The 20,825-nt window shown below is 36.4% G+C and overlaps 2 protein-coding genes across 4 annotated transcripts; both read right to left on the bottom strand.

The window, feature by feature from the left end:
* Window positions 1–211: 211 nt before the first annotated feature.
* On the bottom strand, window positions 212–10,107 carry TRANS11 (translocase 11). Of its 3 annotated transcripts, XM_089146232.1 has the most exons (8): window positions 9,771–10,107; window positions 9,591–9,668; window positions 9,004–9,263; window positions 5,638–6,091; window positions 5,451–5,515; window positions 4,622–4,815; window positions 3,351–3,559; window positions 212–1,415 (listed from the first exon to the last, which is right to left on the bottom strand). In XM_089146232.1, the coding sequence occupies exons 1-8, from the start codon at window positions 9,918–9,920 to the stop codon at window positions 1,233–1,235; spliced, it is 1,593 nt and encodes a 530-aa protein (XP_089002358.1). In that variant the 5' UTR covers window positions 9,921–10,107; the 3' UTR covers window positions 212–1,232. The 3 variants fall into 3 exon arrangements, with proteins under 3 accessions (XP_089002358.1, XP_089002360.1, XP_089002359.1); XM_089146234.1 differs by lacking the exon at window positions 9,591–9,668; XM_089146233.1 differs by having other exon boundaries at window positions 9,560–9,862.
* Window positions 10,108–12,732: 2,625 nt separating this feature from the next.
* LARP6A (RNA-binding protein) lies at window positions 12,733–19,955 on the bottom strand. The gene is made up of 11 exons (XM_089146231.1): window positions 19,652–19,955; window positions 18,721–18,802; window positions 14,874–14,968; window positions 14,563–14,634; window positions 14,395–14,474; window positions 14,225–14,309; window positions 14,012–14,059; window positions 13,835–13,903; window positions 13,623–13,754; window positions 13,373–13,457; window positions 12,733–13,191 (listed from the first exon to the last, which is right to left on the bottom strand). Exons 1-11 carry the CDS (start codon window positions 19,850–19,852, stop codon window positions 13,079–13,081), a joined length of 1,062 nt encoding a protein of 353 aa, XP_089002357.1. The 5' UTR covers window positions 19,853–19,955; the 3' UTR covers window positions 12,733–13,078.
* Between the last annotated feature and the right edge of the window lie 870 nt (window positions 19,956–20,825).

Here is a 20,825-nt window from a genome sequence, read left to right as displayed (position 1 = left end):
TGCCAGAACATTCACCTATCAAACTCATCTGGACATGAGGTGTGTTGGAAGGCGGTGGGGTTTCTCTCTCCTCTTTTCTTGAATTTTGGAAGTGGAATTTCAAGGCTTGACGTTCATTAGTCATAGCATGAGTCCCTCAACCCTTTTTGGGCAAAATTGCTTCAGTCCTGCTTCAGTCCTGGGCAGCAGGACTGAAGCAATTTTGCCCAAAAAGGGTTGAGAGCAGAGCGTAGAGGTTCCATTGTGCCAGACGCTCTCTGGCATGCCCATGACGCAGGGCTGTCGGTTTCTTTTTCCCCATGTTTCTAAAATTATAAATGGAGTTCCATACAATCTAGCTAGAGAGACCTGTCGATGAGGTGCTTGACATTTGACAATTCGGCCTTTATCTACTCCCTTAGGGGTTTTTTTTTTCTTGGTAAAAAATTTTCATTGATGGGCCCAGAAAAGGCAAGCGGACAGTGAGTACAAAGAGTCAGAATCCAGTGATCGAAAATTAGCAAGCCAGCCATCCTGCTGGGGAAGATAAGGCCCTCTTGGCTAAGGAGTGAGCTATAAAGTTCAACTCCCTAGGGATAAAAGAAAACGCACAAGATTGGAGACTCTACAAACTCCCTCTTTGGCGTTTTTGCCTCTGAATTAAAAAGAAGCAGGGTTGTAACTGGCAAAATGCTCTGATGGACGCCAAAAACAGCTAATGGAGTGGCTTAGACTGAAGATGAGTGCAGGCACTAACAAACTCTTGGATCCTTTATAATTAAAATTGCACCTCAGCGCAACAGCCAAATTACGCCATGTTTACCTCAGCGCAACCTGGGTTTCGATTGTGTCGGAGACAAAAGAGGTTAAATTGTAGAAGGTGCTCTTCTCCTACTCCTTTCCTTTCACCTCTTCGTTCAATTCTTACATAGTATGTTGGTCATTTTTTTGCCTCTTCTCCGTCTTCCAAGCTTAACATCACATCAAAGATTTGACAAAATCTGGATCAAGCGCTTTGGAGTTATGGGCTGGCCGTTTTGAGGCATGTCTCCCACTCTACCCACCCATTTGAGTTTATGGGCGAAAATGTATTCAGTTGTTGCTACTTATAGGGGGTATTAGACCCCCTCTGAAGAACCATTGCGCTAGTAATTTTCAGTGTATCCATCCCAGTGAGGACCTAGATACCCCCCACCAACAAAAGAATGGGCAAAGATAATGATATACAAAGCAATATAAAGGTTACTGGGGATTTAGGCTGACACCAGACCTACGTACCCAGCCAACATGGCTAAGGCGCAGGATACAAAATAAGCCATTGTAACAATAGATTGTTCTCTAAGTCCACATAGCTCAAGGTGGTGATGCAGAGGTGACATCCTGAACAAGCGACGCCCCACTCCATGTAAGCGTTTGGTCATCTTGTAGTGAGATACCTGATCCATACACTATTTTCAGACTAAGAAGAGGTGATCGGAAAATAAGTTGAGCATAAGAACAGCTAAAACTGAAATTTTCACAATTGATTCAACTCTATACCTCGCTGTATCCTACCAAATATAAAATGGCGCAGAAGTAATGCCAACTCTGAGCATAATGATTCAAGACCACATGGGAAAAAGTTAAGATGAAGCCAGCATAATCACATCCTAGAAAATTATATTTTGCCAAAAGTTTCTACAGCCATTTAAGAGAGAATCTCCTCAATGGCACACAGTTTAGGTACACGGGAGAGAGGCGGTAAACAGGTCTGCTAATATTTGGCTAACGGTCTGAATCACAGTTTTCAAGGCAGTGCATTGGCATCAAAGCATTTTAGTTGACCTGGAACCCTTCATCTAGCGCCTTGACCACCATGTCTGAATGAGCTGATTGCCAAAATTTTCACCCTAAACATACCAACCATATCTGTCCATGCCCCCTCCCCCTCCCTGCTGCAGATTTAACAACGATATGACCTATCTTCTTCTAAAATCAACATAGGGTTGCTAGATATGGGTGTTAGGCCTTTGCTGCATAGGCTTACGTGGTCATGGACCCATTCTATGGGCCTAAAGCTAAGTGTTTAGGCCAAATACGAAATTAGATCAATTAATTGGTTTCATTGGTCTAGTTATGTAATTCTACTCAAGTTAAGTTATGAGGGCAGAATAGTTTTTCAATTTGTTCTTTTCAGTTGGAAGGGTCCAAGTCATAAATCTGGTACGCAGACCAGATTTAAAAGGTTTTTAGTTCAATTCTTGTTTCTCTTATTCGAAGCCTATTTGTACCCCCTTGAGGAAGAACATATATAGTTCATGATTAATAAAATCCAAGCTACCCCAAAAAGGATTCAACCACAAGAATTCAACCTAATTTGGTGCGCATCTCCAAGGCATTAGAACATAGGTTCAATCCAAATGGCAACCCAAACTGAGAACCCTAATTCCCCAAAAGCCTAACTCAACAAGTTTACTTTGAAAACTTCCTGAGAGGAAAATTTTCCCCATTTACAGAAACTGAACCAAACTATCAACATTACATTCCCAGACCCATTAAAGACTACCTATCCCAAAATACCCCATAGTCCATAAGTGAAGTCTCAAGATGTCCTTGTTTGGGTTATAAAAGGTTGGTTTTGATAAGATCTTGAAAGAACTGGCCCTCATTTAATTGAAGCTACATCACTTCATTCTAGTCCCATGCAATTTCTTTCCAGTCCCAATTTTAAGTATCTTTTCTCTCGCTTGGCTCAGATTTGTTAGAAATTTCACATATTGATCAGCCCCATCTGATCCGACCATGTGCAGCTTTAGATGCCCATTAAAAATATTCTTTCCCCTGTCCTGTATTATATGTTGAAAAACAACAATTCATTACGTATGACATGCTTATGCATACTAATAACTATTCACATGTTTTATTTTGAGGTTGGAGGCTCTTTTAGTGCAGCAAGTGAATTAGAACCTCACAATAGAAGTTGCCATTCAGATTACAGTATACCATACTAGCTGACATAAAAAACTGAAATGCAAACCAAAACAACATGTTCAAGCCTGGTATTTCATGCTCATCAAAGGGTGTCAATAAAATTAGATTTTTTTTTAACCTAAAGTACACGAGGAATTGAATCTGGATATTATAAAGTTAATTCATTGCTAACTAAATATTGTATTGATGTGTTCCAAGTTGAATGCGACCAAACTCTATGCAGTAGAGGATACTTACATCTAAGATATTTAAAAAGAAATAGAAATTTCAGTGAAAACTTAGTACTAATCCAAATGCTATAACAGCAGAGATGAAACGGCAGTGACAACTACAAAAAGAAGAGATTATCAAATGGCAGACCTGCAATATTACTGAAACAGATAGGTTATCAAATGCCATACCTGCAATATAACTGATAATGCTTCCAGTACAAAGACTCCAGATGCAATAAATAATGGGAAGAACATTCCTGTGCATGTTGCCATTGCTGCTAATGCTCCACCCAATGCCAAGGATCCAACATCACCCATAAATACAGATGCCTTGTACCGGTTGTGCATAAGAAAACCAACACAGGCTCCAGCCATGGATGCTCCAAATATAGCAAGATCTGCTTCAGAAAGCTCAGAAAAAGTTAACCATGGAAAAAGCTTGAATCTGATTTTATTGAACAAGTGATGAGTATTGAGTCCTTGACAAACAACAACGTATAAATGCAGCAACCAAAACTATCATGTATCAACCCCTAATATAAATAGAATAACATCAGTGTTGATGAGATCGGTACGCCCAGACTAATCAACCTTAATAAATATAAGATATAACAAGATAAATATAAATCTTACCTGTAATTAAATAACTAAACTAGAATACCGTACTGAACCCACAACTCAATAGGACTAAGTTTATCTACATCCAGATCCATGGAAGCACTCTGCATTAACACCCCCACCCCCCAACAAAGGAAGAAAGACAAAAATCAACCCTCTGAGTGCGTTAACACCTCCCCACCCACCCCCACCCCCCCAACAAAGGAAAAAAAAGACAAAAACCAACCCTCAGTAGAAAGTCTAGAGACTAAATCCAGAAAGGGTAGAAATTCCTAAATATGAAAACCATAATGTCCTTAGTCTCGTCCTTGACCTATCTGAAACTATTAATAGCTCAAAGGTAATCCATAATGACTTCAAAGATAATCCTCCCCTTCAAATCACCAATACGTATACACTACCTAATCTGAAACTATTTAATAGTTCAAAGGTAATACATAATGACTTCAAAGATAATCATCCTCCCCTCCAAAACAGCAATAAGTATACACTTCTACAAGTCACATTAAGGATGTGTATTTTGAAATTATACTCCAACCCCTCCCCAAAACAACAACCAAAAAAAAAGAAAGAGAGAGAGAGAGAGAGAGAGAGAGAGAGAAGAAAGAGAAGAATAAAATAATTCACATATGTTTTTGTCGCAAATTTATTTTATGCATGCGTGGCAGGGGTTAAATCCTCTTGTGAGTGAAAGACCAAACACCATCATCTTCCTGTGCACGTCATTCTAATATACTACTAAATCAGCACAAGCCAACCCAAACAAATTTGCATTTTCAGGGTTCAAGGTTACACTGCATGCGACTAATATATTTCAAGTTCTAGGAGAAATTTGCACTGACCAGAACAAATTGGAAGCACCGCAATCGACATGCCTATAAAGGCCAAAGCAGCTGTTCCTCCAGCAAGACCATCAAGGCCATCTGTTAAGTTAACCCCATTCCCCATTGAAACAAAACAGAATGTAGTCAAACAGGGATACAGTTTACCCAGAGGCATCAGGCCCAATGGTGCAGGAAGAGGCACCAACATTTTCCTACATAAGAGCAAAGAAAAAAGGTAAAAGTTAAGCACCACATATTTAACACTTGTTGCATCAATAATTTGTAGAAAAAGACATACATCACTTTAGATCAAAACTTATGAAATGGTCATACATCACATTTTCTCATGGTTTTGTAATTATGTTATTAGATCAAAACTTTAGGCAGGAAATGGAAACTTGTAAATATAGCCATGTTAATGTAGATGTAAGAGAAACTGTCACCACTTCAATACGTATGCTGCTCTCGATGTATCCAGGGTTAAGATTTTGTCACCTACCATATCCCCAAATTATGGATAACTGGAAAAATTATAGCAAAAGGAACAGCAGCATTATAGAACCAAGCCGTTTTTAAAACAAAGTTACCTTGGAATAAAATTACGATGATGAGAACCAGCCTTTCCATATCTAAAATTTCTCTTAATTGGAATATTAGATTATATGGCGTCTAATAATTTCCATTTGGAACATCATATTCTCTTGACGGATTGTCTTTATATTCTTAATAGGAAATAAATAAATAAATAAAGATATTTTTCTTCCTTCAAATACTTTTTGACAAGTATAGACCATGTTCACGTTACCATCACATAAATCTCGATCAGATTAGTTACAAGAAGGTATACATGCTATAAGGTGATGATACAAGCGTCGAGTCCAACCAAAACCAAAACCATATCCCAACAGCTACCTGCCAATACATCCATTAGAATATAATACAAACGTGGAGGACATTTTTCATTAGAATCTTAAAACTGAATGAAACTGAAGGAGTGGAGAACAGACAAGGAAATAACATAACAGAAATATTACCTCCAAAAAGACTTTCAGCCATGCAGGTAACCCGTAATTATGATTTTTAACAAAACTTGAAATGTCATCAACTAACCCAATAAAAGAAAATGCTACAGTAGCCACGGCTGCTCCAGAAACTTCAACAGAAGGTAAACCAGCTACAGCTCTGGCAACAGATATACCAACTGGAATAAAAAACAGTCCACCCATCGTTGGGGTTCTCCTTTTCTTAGTGGAATGCATAACAGGACCTTCTTTTCTAAAGATTTGATGAATCTTCAAACTATTGAATAATGGGACAAATAGATACCCCGAAAACGATGTTATAATTGCAGATATAAAAAATGGTCGTGTCAAGAAAAATGATCGTAATGGCAGTCTGACAATCCGCCATGAACACCAGTCGACAAATAAAAGAAGCATAACCAAGAAGGCTACCAATCCCATAGTAATAAAAATCCCAGGTTGGATCCTGCCAAATGTAAACAATAATGTTTAAATCAATCACATGAATTCCATGTCCCACCCCCAACCTCAACACACATACACACACAAAAGAAGAACAAAACAAAACAAAAGAATGACATCCTACATTTATGGTCAAATAACCAAGAATTTCCTACTTTTCAGACAACAGATATGCAATGTCAGAAAATATTACCAAAAATGATTTTGGGCATGTTCTCACTCGTCACTATAACCACTGCTGAAATGGTAAGATGAGCTAATTTTACAAACATGCTGAATTTATTCAAGCCAAGAGATATTAAAGATGTTTCCTGCACTCAATTAACTCATCCTTGCCAACTCAGAATTTCAACTACTGAAACATACAGAAAGAAATAAGCTTCTACTGAGGAATGAGGGGAGGGAAAAAGTCCCAGAAGTGTAAAAAGAATCCAGGATACCCTAAAAAATGTAGTCTAGAGTGTGTTGCAGCTGAACTTAAGAATGACTGCAATATACATGAAAACTTGGGAAAAATCCATCCAGAAAAATAGGGCAGCCATTCCAATTTTCAAATATTTATAACTCCAATGGCCTAGATTCTTGCACTAGGTTTGCAGAAACTTCTAGTGGAAGGAGATCCTCGTCAATGGGCAATTTAATATCTTGACAGACACAGAGAGTACCACACTACTTCAGAGAGGCTATATTGGGAGGCTGAAGTAGAGGTTACCAAACACTGGAATCTCCGTGCCAAAGGTTACCCAGCTGTTTCTTTTTTGTTGTAGGGAACAAATACCTTTCTATTGTACACTTATTTGTGTTTATGGGCCAATCCTTGTTGCATCCATCCCCTTTGGGTTCTTTCACAGAAGGAAAATCTTGGAGAAGACTAGAAGGTCAGCCATAAGATTACCCAAGGAATCATTTTCACAATCTTTATTCAATTTTTTATATAATGTAATATTTGAGGAGAATTGAAATGGCTAGTTAAATGAATAGTTAATTTCTATAGCATAGTGAGATTGACACCATTAAAATTGCAGGAGTAATTTTACTGTATAATATTGGGCAAATGTAGAATAAGAAAAGTTCAATCAAGAACAGTGTGACATAAGAGTGATAACAGATGATGAGAGGCTGTTCAGATGAAAGTATGATGATGGCAAGAGTAGACAAGGCAGATTCACATTAGGCCAGGTGGGTGATAATGTAAACTCATCCAAGATTGTTTGGCCAAGAGCATAATGACCAGTAACTAAAGTTGATGCTTCAAAGAAAGGAGAAAAAAATTAAAAATCTAAGGCTCTGAAAGGATACAGGAAAGGGTGAAACATACTTGGGTTAGATAGTGTGAAAAGATATATGTGATTGATGGAAAGGTACTCTAGGTTGGCCATCGAGATTAGAAAGGTACAATAGCATGCAGATAAATAACAGAAATCTGCTTAGTTTAGCAGAAATACACCTTGGTTTGAGATTCTTACATTTTCCAGTTTGATACAAAAGGTAAAAGGCTACTTTATTGAAACCTAAAATATGGGTTACAACTTACAAGAATAGTCAAATGTTAGAAGTTAGCAAAGTCAAGTTGTAGAATTGTTAGGAATTTGAGTCCAGATTTGAGATTTGATTTGGAAATCCATGTTCTGCTTGTGAAGTCCTAGTCTGAGGAGTGTCATATAATTGTCTGTTTTGACCATTCCAATTTCCAAGTCAGTTACGAAATCCAAAGTATAGCTGCAGTGGCGTATGGCCCCAGATATGAATTTTATAAAATATAGCTTTTCTATTTACCAGAACTAATGCAATTGTGGATTCAACAGTGTAATAGGTGGATTGCTAGACGGGCTTTCTCTTCTATTTTATATCTGTATCTTTCTATCAAGATCAAAACTAAAAGAATTGAGTAATCAATTGCAGTTTGGGACCATTCAACGCTGTTTGTGTTCAGTTACAGAATTACGCCATGAAAATCTTTCACGCAGGACATTCAGTCCATGTCCTAATTAAAGTTTGGATTGGGCTTAGTTTTGGATTTTATTGTGGCAGAGAAGTCCCAAAGTGGGGTTTTAAGGTGCATTCAATTATTATTCATTATTGGATCCCATGTCTAAAGTAGAAATTTAGGAAGTTATCTTAGCTTCCAAGAGTTCTAATGCTAGTTATTTCTCATAGTAACAGCTTTTTTAATTTTGGTTGCTTATTTAGGGCAAAATGGCACAAAAAGTCCTTATAGTCAATTCAGTATATTTACAACTTATAAATATGTAACAAACCACTCATATACTGGACTTTGAATGGAAATTTCAATTTGTTTCTTGACTGCTTTGCTGGCTTTTTTTTTTTTTTTTTTTTGTTCTCTCAGTTTGGGTAAAAAATCTCCTTTCTTCTTTCCTTACCCACCTCACGGTTGATGTTTTACTCTCTTGTTATTCCTTTCTTTTTCTAATCCCCCCCCCCCCCAAAAAAATTATCTGTTCCATTATTTCTCTCTCACCCTCCATTGAAGGAAGATTTCCTCCATTTTCTTGCTTAATTTCTCTTTAAGCTGCTACATTAATAGCTTCTTTCTGTTGGTCATCTGTCCGTTTGAACTTTGGAACCTATTTTTTAAGAACAGATACTTTCTTCTTTTTCTATGGGAAGAAAAGCTCATTAAGGATTCAGATCAGCTTCCCAGGCAAGCCGGAGGAAGGGGGAACAGAAAGAGAGCTCTAATTTCCCATTCATTATTTCATATATACCAATTATCTGAACAAATTTCCAACCTTTTTCTTAATCCTTCATTTATACATGTGATTTTTAAGAAATTTACTAGATCTAATGGGTGAAAATATGAGTACTTTTCTGGTTCCATGTTTTCCAAATATATCAGAAAGAAGCAATTCCATGAAAAAAATTTAATTCTCAGAATGACAGGAAGGATGTCCATACCTGTGCACTTTGCGTCTTCTCCGAAGCACACCAAGTCGGTCGGTAGTTACCATAACAGATCCATCAGATGTGTCCAAATGCTCCAGATGATCCCTGACATTATGTACCTCGACATCCTTAGAAGGATTTACTAAAAATTGTGTTATTTCTGTATCACTATCTTCACCTTCACTTGAAGATAGCGTGTAAGAATCTATCTCCGAAATCTCCTCACCTTCCCCTAATCCCCACTCCTCAAGAGAAGAAACACCAACTGAATCCTATAACAAGAAAACAAAAACCATAAGGTCTACTATGAGAAGACCAGTTCCCTAAACTAAAACAAAGTCCTTAAGTTGCAACTTAATTAGTAATACGATCATAAATAAGTCATTCAGGCAGGAGACTTGGCTAATTCTGAATTTGAAATCTTTACTCAAATTTTATTACAGATGCATTGCGTTGTTATTAGGTTATATACAATTATCAATAAAACACAAAACTGTGGAACATGTATTAATATCTAAGTTGTGAAACGGTGAAGCGCCAAATACAGAAGCGAGAGCAAACTGCTAACCACATCTTCCGATGAGCTGAGTGAGAAATACCTCATCCATGGTCCCAATGCCAAACAAATTGCGCCGAAATGTAGTTGATCCGCGCCATGGAACATTAGATTCAGATAGCTAAACATAAACCAGGGACAAGAAAAAGACTGACGTCTGAAATGGACATGACAACCGGTGGAACAAGAAAAACAAATAGAAATCTTCATAAGCACAAGGTACCTTTTCCTTTAGATTATAATGATCGAATCGGCGATTACGAAAAGGCGAAGCAGAGGAGATCAGTGTCGTTCTGCGATTGAAGTCCGAACGGTTTAGGGCTTGGAGAAGGAACGAATGAGTTTGGTGGAAAGCTGTTTTATGAGAAAGCATGATTTAACAGAAGAGGCGGAAGAGAAAGAGAAGAGGAATGAGAAGAAAAAACGAAAAAAAATACTTTTTGACATTTATATTTGTCGCATTGGTTCTTCCGTCCATTTCTTTCTTGCATATAAATAAGGGAAGAAGTTCCAGCCATTCGGAAGCGAGGGAAGGTTTTAAAATAGTTTCAGTCTCTTTAAGTCTTCTTGTCTTTACCACCAAAAAGGGCAAATAGTTTCAGTGTGTTGTGACCTTCAGCGTAGCGAAGACAGCCGTGTAGCTAAGCTCTTCGTTTTTGCCAAAATGTTAATAAGTAGACAACGACGTTTCAACGAAAGCTTCGCCGCTAAAATTGGTTCGAAATCTTTCACAAGTTGGGCCGGCTGAACCGGATATAGATACCATAGACATGACCGTTGAAGGGCCTCAATGCGCATGGTGCCCAAATCTGAATGAGCCAAGGTGAGGATTAGTAATGCACTTATGCACATCGACCCTTGATTTGAGTTGATTTTCAGTTTGTATGATTGAAGGATGATTCTAAGAAATTACTCTATAAAAGGAGAGAATACTCCAGCAAGAAGAGATAATGTTTTTGGGAACTTTAGAAAAGCATAAAGAATCTTTTTAAAGGAGCGTAGAGAACAAATTTTGGAGACGTTGTTTGGATTTGGAGATCTGAAGTTTGGGAATAAGTTTTTCTTCATCTTCTGTTCTCGAACTTTTCTATGGTGTTTTTAATTTTTAATATGAACTAATTTAATATTTATAAGGATCAGATGTAGCCTATCTTTGAATATCCACTCTTGAATTAATCAATATAATATCTTAGGGGATTTTGATCTTCGGCCACAACACGCCTTATTTGTAAAGGGTGAAGCTAGGATTTGACATCCCATAGGGGTTAAAACTTAAAAGTACTAATATTTCACAAAGAACACAATGAATTTTCATCCAGAGACTAAATATTTATATATACATGGAAAGAGGGCTAAGAAGCTTGTTTGCTTGCCAAAGGAGCTAGATACAAGGGGAGTCGATGGCTATTGACACCACCGAAACCCTAAAATGTTGGTAACATTTTGCCGACATATAAATGGGGTGAGACCGTGAGACTAGGAGAAGACAGTGCAAACTACAGAGAGCAGGAGAGATTAGAGGGTGTAGAGAGAGAGATCACAAAGTGCGACCTTGCAGGTGAAAGTCAAAGAGATAAGTTTGGAATTGATAGTAAAATCACCATGTACTTGTTGTAGTGGAGAAGAGTTGCAACTATACAAGTGTCAAGCATTTCTATTGTTGGAGTTAGAGGAGGAGAAGAGTTCTCAGCTTCGAATCATGGTTTGAAGTAGGGATGTAAATGGATAACCAAAATCGGCTCCTGAATTTGCAGCCCCATCCGTTTAGTAGTATCTGAATCCATCCAATTACTAATAGAATGTGGATATGGCATACCCCTTTCCCACCAATTATTATTTGTCCGATTAAATTATGCAATTAAGTTACTAATTTGTATTTGTTTTTCTTGTTTTTATATTTTTTATTTGAGATATGTGACTATTTTTCTAGATTTTCTACTAAATAACCATCAAAGTTGGTAAATTTTTAAATTTCAAAACTAGCCTCACAAATTAAATGGTAAAAAAATTTTCAGGTAGTCGAAAACTTGTATTCAATTTATATTTATGCTCATTTAAAAAAATCTACTTAATAAAATAATTATCCGAAAATCAATAGAATATTATCCGAATCCCTTGGAATATAATAGGATACAACTATAGTATTACCACTACCAATCCGAATCCAATCCGTTTACCCCCTAGTTTGAAATTTCATCATCTCTTCCGACATCCAACAACACCAACAAGAGCACAACTCATACTGCCATCATTAATTTTTGCCAACATTTCGTCAGTTTGGCAAAAATAACCAACTTTCCAATGATTTTCCAGTGACGTTGGGTACCTTTCGTTTCGATGTTTGGTTTCGTGTCACCATGTGGCAAAACCGCAATGTATCATCACTGACATAAAGTGCCGTGGTTTTGCCCCATTTTCCTCTTTCTATTAATAATTTGTTTTTCTTCTATTCTCTCCCTTTCTCGGCCTTTTGGCTAAGATCAAGTGACAACAAAAATATTTCTTATGTTCTGATAAAAAAACTTTAAAAATAGGATAATTACTACTTATTGACCCTTAAATTTTAATTTTATTACTAATCAAACTTCCTTCTTTATGAAATTACTATTGTCCCCTCACTTTTAACGGTGTTAAGTGACTGTTAACATCAAATATGAAATGTCTATTTTACCCTTCATTAAAATCAAGAAGTAAAAAATATAACATTATCCTCATTTATAGAAATTATATTAAATATCAATTATATTTTTAAAATCTAATATTTTAGAATTAGTTTTTGATTTGGTGGAATCACATACTTATTGTTGTTGAAACTCTCACATTCTACATAAATTTTTCATAATCACAATGATGAAAATTTCACAAACAAATCAACATATAAGATGTTAATTAATAGGAAATTAAGTAACATGCATAATATTAAGTGATATTCTATTTTTAACTTTGAATTAAATTTGATATTTCTCAATATTTTAATTTCTATTTTAAGTTTTATTTCTTTGGTTTTTTTTTTTTGACAAAACAATCACATCTTTCCTTTATTCATTGGTTTCTTTCTAAAAAAAAAGTTAATTTAAAGTTAATTTTGCCTCATAATTAATTAAAGATAAAATTATAACTTAACACAAAAGAATAAATAAGTAAAAAAATAACTGCAGAGTTATTTTTAAAATTTTGAAATAATATATAAAGGCCACATCATCAATAAACTATCGAAACTTAATGGTAAAGGGACATTAGTAATTATAATCAAAGTTAAATGTTAGATTAGTAATACAGAATAAAATAGTAAAAAATTCAAAGTACAAGAAGGTAACCGTAATTATTCCTAAATAAATAAATTTGAACGATTTTCCACTCTTTAAACGGTAAAAGATCCTCGACTTTGATGACTGTAAAGACCTGGCAACATCAATTTGTTTAGAGAAGACTATTGTATTCTGCAAACAAAACCACAGTATCCACAACGAACCGGCTATGTTTCGCAGAGTCCTTAAAAGCTTGAAGATCTCCACAAACAAAGGATGTTTATCAAAGAGGCCGACCACGACCCATTGAGAAACCCCTCGTTCCATCAGGCATTTTTGGCCCTGGAGGTGGCTTTGAACCTTCAACACCAGGACCTCGGTGCAGCGTTCCATGGCCTAGAGAAGAGAAAACAATTTCCCATTAACAAGGCTAAAAAATAGAGTATTTAACAAGAAATATACACTTTTAAGCTTCCTTATTAGTAGACAGTGGATTTGAATATCTCGAATAATCAAGAAAAAATAAAATGTTTAGGTTTGAACAAAATAACTACAACTCAAGTGGTTTGTAGACTACCTTGACCATTATGGTTGTGCTGTTTGTGGCCTTTCGGTCGACGATTTTTCCATCCAGTTCTCTCAGTTCGCGAGTGCCCCTCTTCCTGTGATTTCAAGAGTCGTGAACATTCTTTCCATTTCATTTTTCTCTTTACAGATGACTATAATTTCTACATGAGGTAAAAAGAAATATATATATATATATATATATATATATATATATATATATATATATATATATATCAGTAAGATAATATTGAACAGCTGACCGCTTGTTCAGGTGCCTCATCTTGGTGATCAGTTGATTTTGAGGGATCATCATCCCCTGCTGCATCAGATACTGGAGCATTTCTATTCTTCTCAGAGGCTTTAGAGCCTTTTTTGCTCGCCCCAACCTTAACCTAAAAAGTAAAAACAATAATTAGTAATACTAAAGCAACAAAATTTGAGTGCCAATAAGAAAGTAAACAGAAATTATTACCGCTGGTTTCTTGAGAAGCTTAACACGCATACCAGTTCTCCAATTGGTCTCATCATTTAAGGTGGCAACCTGTGGTAATAACCCAAGAGCTAGGGTAAATAGCTAGTAAATCTATGTAATCAGCCACACATCACAAAGACAAGACAAAAGTAAATAAGAGGCAAGAGTTTGACTCACAGCTTTGTCAGCAGCCTCCACCGTCTCATATTCTACAAAAGCATGTGCCTACAAAGACACACAGCCAGACGGATGAGATTGCTAAAGGAGCGACAAAGATAAAAAGGATAATTGTAACAAAGAATTATAAGATCACAAGAAAATCACCTCATGCAGAAAGAAAGTAATGTTATCAATAGTTTTAAGCCACTATATAAGCAAAAATTTCCATACCTTTCCACTGATCAACATTTTGCCCTTACTGTTCTTCGTTGATTCCTCGGCTGCATGTGGGTCATGGAGAGAAATATTCCTTATTCTGAAAATTTAGAAAATATCAAGACATTTAGCATTTTCATCCAACTACATAAATATAAGAACATAAGATTACGATTAAGGCATACTTGCCGGCAGCCCCAAAGATTCTCTTAATGCTCTCCATTGAAAAGTTCTCTGGCAAATTCTCTAGCAAAACAGTCCGTAACTAGAGTTCACAAATTAGATACACAAATAATTCTTTCAACGATAAGAACATCAGAAGAACTAAAACTGAATTTCCCCGCGATAGATACCTTTGCATCCTGCACCTCAAAAACTGGCAGTGGATGTATTCTCTTCACCTTCTTCCCATCTGAACTCAAAACCTATAGTGGAGGTAAATGGAAATTATCAGTTCCAACACTCAAAAGGCATTAGAAAATACCTTTCAAAGTCTCCATATGATGGAATATAAATACCTCGAGAAAAAAGCGGGGGAGGGGGGGGGAGAGCAGAATATAAAATTCTAAATACCATTTCAAAGAAAAGGTCTAGCATACACTGGGTTCCAGAGAATTAGGTCAAACAGGAAAAAAAAGGGAAGGAGAGACCAGAGAGAGATTACCAGCTGCGTTGATTCCTGGAGTGCATCCACTATCCAAGAATTATCTCGAACAAGTTTTTTTATTTTCCTGAAGGACGCAATAAGAGCCACAGGAACTGCAAAAAGCTAAACATCATTAGTTTCAGGATTGCTTCAACAAAACAATCATAAAATATTTTCATTCTCTCCCAAATAAGTAGCAAAACAGAAATTTGAGAAAGACCTAGTTAGAATAAGAATTTTGGACTCAATGGATAATAATCTCAGAACATGAAATGAAATTGACAAAAACACATATCCCCTGCCCTTTAAAATATAACCACAGACTCACACTAGCATTCATGCTAAATTGATTAACAAATCAAAATTTCATAAATTAAGGGAGGAACACAGGAAAAATATTAAGCTAGCTCTTGTTCAATGTTCATAATCAAAACAAGTAATTAGAGTGTACTAAGTGATACTCACCAATCACTTATAAACGATGCTTGGATATTATAGATTTTCCCCCCTTAGGGTGGGGGGAGGGGTGGGTTTGGTTTTCTTGTTTGTGTAACATTTGTATTTCTGCAACCTTTCGCTGCTTTTTTTTCCTATATATCTTGTAATTAATACTCAGCAGCATTATAAGCTTATAACTATCTGTTAACAGCTAATACAACAAAAAGAACGAACTGCAAATCACCAAAACCCCAAGCCTTCTACTTCTTGTCCCTCACTTAAGTGCAGCATAATTTCAGCATCATAACAATTAAAAGTTGAGCTGTTCAGATTATGAGATTTCAAAATACCAAACATCAACATCGTACTTCTTGCTTCATTGATAAATTTTCTGCACAAACAAAGAATTACATATAAAACATTCAATAAATGATGAGGATTCCACATCAACATAGAACTGCCACTGGTATCAGGATTTATGAATAGCAACTATCAGCTGTTCCTACTACACAAAACTCATTCTCTAGAAAGTAGCAACTTCAAAGCCCCCCACCCCCAAGGGAAAAAAATAAATAAATAAGTAAAAGAAAAGAAAGAAAAATTCCTTTTCAATTCCACCAAAGTTCAAGCATCTGATGCTACAGAGAATGCTGAATCATTCTGTGGAAAGTAATCTCCCACTGCATACCCCCATCGGTCTTGGTTTGGCTTGGTGTACACTTTTAGTTGTTTGAAGCTTATAAAATCATCCCTCAACGATACCAAAACCTTTGGATGCAAAGCCCCCATGACCAATTTGGGAAGTAGGTCATTTCATTTTTCTCCAGAAGCATAAGCTCACAAGTAGTCACATAACCTCCCCCACCCCTTCCTTTGTAATGGAATGAAGCTTGAGGCAGAAAATTGATATAGAGATAAAACAACTAAACATAAAAAACCACCCACTTCTAAGTCAAGCCAATTACATTAATCCACGCCTAACACTCAGAATACAAGAAATGCAGAGAAGGCTCATCTGAACAAATCCAATTTTCTGTACTTCTTTACAGTAATCCTTGATTACTTAATTTGGGGAACAGGGCTGGGTAGCCATTGTAGGAGTCTCAAAAAACCAATCTCTTGTGGCTGAATCACTATTCAACTGTTCAAACTGCAAACGTTTCTTCATCTTCAGTGGGGAACAAAATGCCCTTCGTGTTAGATACGAACATGAAACCAAAAACTATCCACACCAAAAACACACAAGGTATGATCTTCAATAATAATAATTTAACTTGGGATGAAAATGTCAATATTAAATAATTTGGCCATTGAAAATCATACACAGTTACACAAGTTGACAAAAGCAGAACACAAAACAAAAGAATGAGGTGTAGATATCAGTCTCCTAGTGCAGAAGGTACCACTAATTGTGGAGCCTGGGAGTGTATAAGCCTACCCCTTCCTTTGCAGAAGAGGCTGTTTTAGGTTTTGGTCAAACCTAGAAGAAACCGAAAACTTCAGTTGGAGGGGAAAAAAGACTAAAAATCCCACAATACCAATCCATCAGGATCCAGCCATAACCCAAACTATACAGCAGCAGAAGTGGTCGTCCAGATCTCAATTAATCAAATTGGGTTCGATTTATTTTTGGTGTTGATGGGCTACCTTGTGCACAGTATTGCCATCCATCTTGCAAGACAGGTAAAGAAAAAGGTCTTGAGATGAAGTGAAGTTCAGAGCAAAGCCTCAGGAAAAATAGATTGAATAATTAATACATGCAACATTGTGACTTACAAGAAAGAAAAAAATACAAGCAATATAATGCATGAACCATGTGTGTAGAAAGAATCAGTCAGCAGTTGGTTGCATAGTCATTCAGACCTATCCCAGTATCTCGGCACAGCTACAGTTGGCTGCACCAAGAGATACATTGAGAGAAGGCAACCTGTCATAAGTACCTGCTATATTTCATCATCTTCTTCAACTTTTTAATTACCTATCAAATGTAAAATCCATGACAAACAGAATGTTTGGTACCAGAACTGCTCAAAACAAAATTAATTTTGTGGAAAAAAGATTTTCTCATCCAGCAACCTCAGTTTCTCCAATCCAGCACCAAGTTTTGCCATGTGAAAGGGTGAGGGAACCATTTTGATCATGTGGATCTAGGAACTGGCATATATTGGCTATATACCAAGTTACTAAGAATTCAATAATAACTTTCCCCCACACCAAAAGGTATTTTAATATACCTAATATTTTCAACCATCTATTTCTGTTTAGAATAACTTCATTTCCTATCTGAAAATTCAGAGTTTTACCACTGACAATATGCAGACTTCCTTCTGCCTGAAATTTGATCTGTGAAAAAGGGCCTTTGGGGTCCATGTCCACAAAATTTCATCTCAATTCAATCGGCCACATAGTAAATATTTGTGCCAGATAGGAAAAAAGAAAATTATTTTGTTGGACAACTAAAAGAACCTTTTTATTGGTTCAGCATCATTGACTGAGACAGATATCTCAAACCCTACAGAAGAAGACTCAGATGAGTAAGGCAAAATCATATCCTGCCACATGAGCTACCAGCAGCAATAACTGGGCAACCATCAGCATGATCTGCAATATGTACTCTTCATGGTCCTCTATCCAGACATTGCAACCAACTTCTTCTTTTTTTAAGCATGTTAACATTAAGTTATCTGACTTAGTTGAAATTCAAAAAAAAAAAAAAAAAAAGGAGCAGCCACAAAATCTGGAGATAGTCTCTGCAAAACCAGGGATGAGGCTGCACAGTTTATGATCCTCTACAGCACACACACAAACCCTCCCCCCCCCCCCAAAAAAAAAAAAAGAACCACCCTTGCACACACAAAACAAAAAATCCTTTTGAAGATAATGAGGTATAGAATTCCATCAAGAGAATCCAACAAAATGTACCAACCAACACACCACATTCAACATAATCAAATAAGCACTACTACTGCGTTACCAAAAAAAGGCACTACTACTGCACTGAAAAGCAACACTATACTGTATAATCCATACTACAACTGACGTATTCAATAGTAAAGATCCTGTAGAATAGCATAGTTTAGAATGTAAATACACTTGAAGTCTACGAACACCAGCTAGGAAAAGAAAGTGCTGTTCAGAAACCCTACAATTAGATATGAAGCAAGGATATTGTTCAAATTTTCATGTCAGTCCTTATCAATCCAGACTCCAATACCAATTTTCACAGTGATGGTAAATTGCTGAATATGAAACCGCCTAATGGAATTCAAATAGTAACACCATCTATACATGCATTCCACCAAAAATTAGATTCATACCATAACACGATGTCTGAAAATCTGTAACTTCACTAAACAATATCTTTTGATTCTTAAAAGACTTTTTAGATAAACCAAGAGTCAAGACATGAAAGATTCACATGACATACCAAAACCTTCTTTATCCTTCTTTACATGGCTCATCAGAAACTTATCTGTTGAAAGATTCTCGTCACTAAAATAGTATTCCACCTGCATAAAGATCAACAGCTTCAGAATATTGCCCTCAAGGAATGTCTTCATAATTAGAATGCTCAAATAGAGGTGCAAGAGAAACCTAGTCTACTTCACTCCTTTGCTTGAAGGAAGACCTAATATTTTGACTCTTGCTAGGCTACTTACACCAAAACAATTATGGAAAATCGAGTGAAAATGTAAGAGACAATGATCATCTGAAATAGACAATCTGTACTGCAGCAACAAGCTCATATTACTGAAAAGAAAAATGTTGCTAAGAAAGTAAGAATGAGAAGAAAAAAATTACCAAACCACAGTTCCACCAAACTAGATTTGGCTCCAGCCAACTAAACAATATTAGGTTACTCCCATCTAGTATAATTTTCTACACCATCACTGAATACAGAGATAAACTAAGTCAATCAGCAATAAGAGGAAGAAAATCCACGATCTAAATAACTAGGTCTTTTAAACCCTACTAAAATAACAGCATGTCTCTCATCTCGCTAGTTATCTTCCAAACAGACGGATCGTGTATTCAAATGCGATGTAGCATTTATGATTCGTTCAATAATATGAAGATTTCCAAAACAATTTACGAAACTTTCCGCTGCCCAACTACGGAATCGATAAGCGAAAAAAAAAAAGACTTAAGGGATTCGATCACTTGCTACTTGCAGTAATAACAATATTTATGAAGCCAGAAAAAAGAAAGATTAACTTTTTAAGAACCCATCACATTTTGGGATACCGTTAAACATCATATAGCAACAGGATTAAAGCATATAGACCAGACACTATTTCGGCGATCCATGATCAAACCAATCAATAAAATCAGATGCAAAGAGAAAAGAAAAAACTCGCCTGTTTTATGATCTTGTCTTTGAGATCATCGGTAAGAACAACAGGTTCGTTGGTCGAGGAAGGAGGAGGAGCGCCGGTCTCCAACGGCTGCTGGTCAGATTCTTGAAACCCTAAATCGTCGGGAGAACCGACACACATAAGTTCAGAATCAGGAGGAGCAAGGGCTACGGCGGATCCAACCTCTTCTTCTTCCCTTTCCATTCCGAAGTTGAAATCTAGAAGAGTAGAGAAGGGAGAAGGAAGAGGAGGTGGAGGCGGAGCTGAAGCAAGTAACCGTAAGAACGCTCCCGCGCTCTTACTCTCGTCAAACTCAGCTCTTGTCGGCCTTCGTCGAGATCCTATATAATGGCCACCAGGGCTGGCCAGCAAATTCCCACGTGTTAACTGCACGTGCTTAGATGGAAGTTTTCAAATGTTCGACATTTCCCGGGTCGCTTTGACTCTGGAAGTTTGATGTTGTTGTTAACTTCTCTTAAGGACCGAACGATTTTTGAACCGACAAACCGATACTTGTATCGGATGGATAGTGGTCTCGGATAAAATCGAAGTTTTATTGTTTAATGAGATCAATGTATGGATTCTTGCTTTCCAATTAGTTCTATTCGAGGTTATGAATCTAACCTTCCAACTAGAATTCAACATTACGAATCATTGCCTTCAAAGAAGGCTGAAAACCTGGAATGTGTAATCGAGATGGACCACACTGAACCAGTTTGTTATATGTGGGTCATGAGTTCTAATTCCTCTAATATTTAGTGTGTTGTAACTTAGGTAACAAATTCTCTAATTAGGAGAGCTTTGTCTTCGACAAGTAAGATGTGTATCGAAATTGTACTAACATCAACCCTAAGATAATCATTCATTACTTCATCCTAGCTATGGATGTATAGTTTTTTTTTTAATCCAAAAATATTTGAACTCTTGACCTTTGGTGTTTATCAACTAAATCAACCTTTTTCAAATTCAAAATTTTTTTTAAGTAATTGATAATTTTAAATTATATTATAATTATTTTACCCAAAAAAAAAAAAAAAGGGAGAGAGTCCACCATTGCGCCAAGCCCGCCATTCTTACCCAAAAAAAAAATCATTTTTACAAAATCTAAAACTAATAGGAATGAATATTTTGAATAGTTCAAGTCTCATTTAGAAGCCGCTCACTCATTCTATAATAT

This window comes from Hakea prostrata, chromosome 2 (genome assembly GCF_041222555.1).
Source record: "Hakea prostrata isolate BN-2017 chromosome 2, UWA_Hpros_2, whole genome shotgun sequence".
Lineage (NCBI taxonomy): Eukaryota > Viridiplantae > Streptophyta > Magnoliopsida > Proteales > Proteaceae > Hakea > Hakea prostrata.
Note: the sequence above shows the minus strand (reverse complement) of the source record. Positions and strands in the feature narration are given on the sequence as shown.

Bases quoted from the DNA above. Each gene is read 5' to 3' on its own strand.
- TRANS11 (XM_089146232.1), bottom strand. From the start codon at position 9,920: ATGCTTTCTCATAAAACAGCTTTCCACCAAACTCATTCGTTCCTTCTC. The intron at 5,516-5,637 runs GTAATATTTCTG...ATGTATTGGCAG, and splicing joins GGCTGAAAGTCTTTTTGGAG to GTAGCTGTTGGGATATGGTT. The intron at 1,416-3,350 runs GTATGGCATTTG...TGTATGGATCAG, and splicing joins CATTATCAGTTATATTGCAG to GTATCTCACTACAAGATGAC.
- LARP6A (XM_089146231.1), bottom strand. From the start codon at position 19,852: ATGGAAAGGGAAGAAGAAGAGGTTGGATCCGCCGTAGCCCTTGCTCCT. The intron at 18,803-19,651 runs GCGAGTTTTTTC...ATCTTTATGCAG, and splicing joins AAGACAAGATCATAAAACAG to GTGGAATACTATTTTAGTGA. The intron at 14,635-14,873 runs GTAATCTCTCTC...CCTCCACTATAG, and splicing joins TCCAGGAATCAACGCAGCTG to GTTTTGAGTTCAGATGGGAA.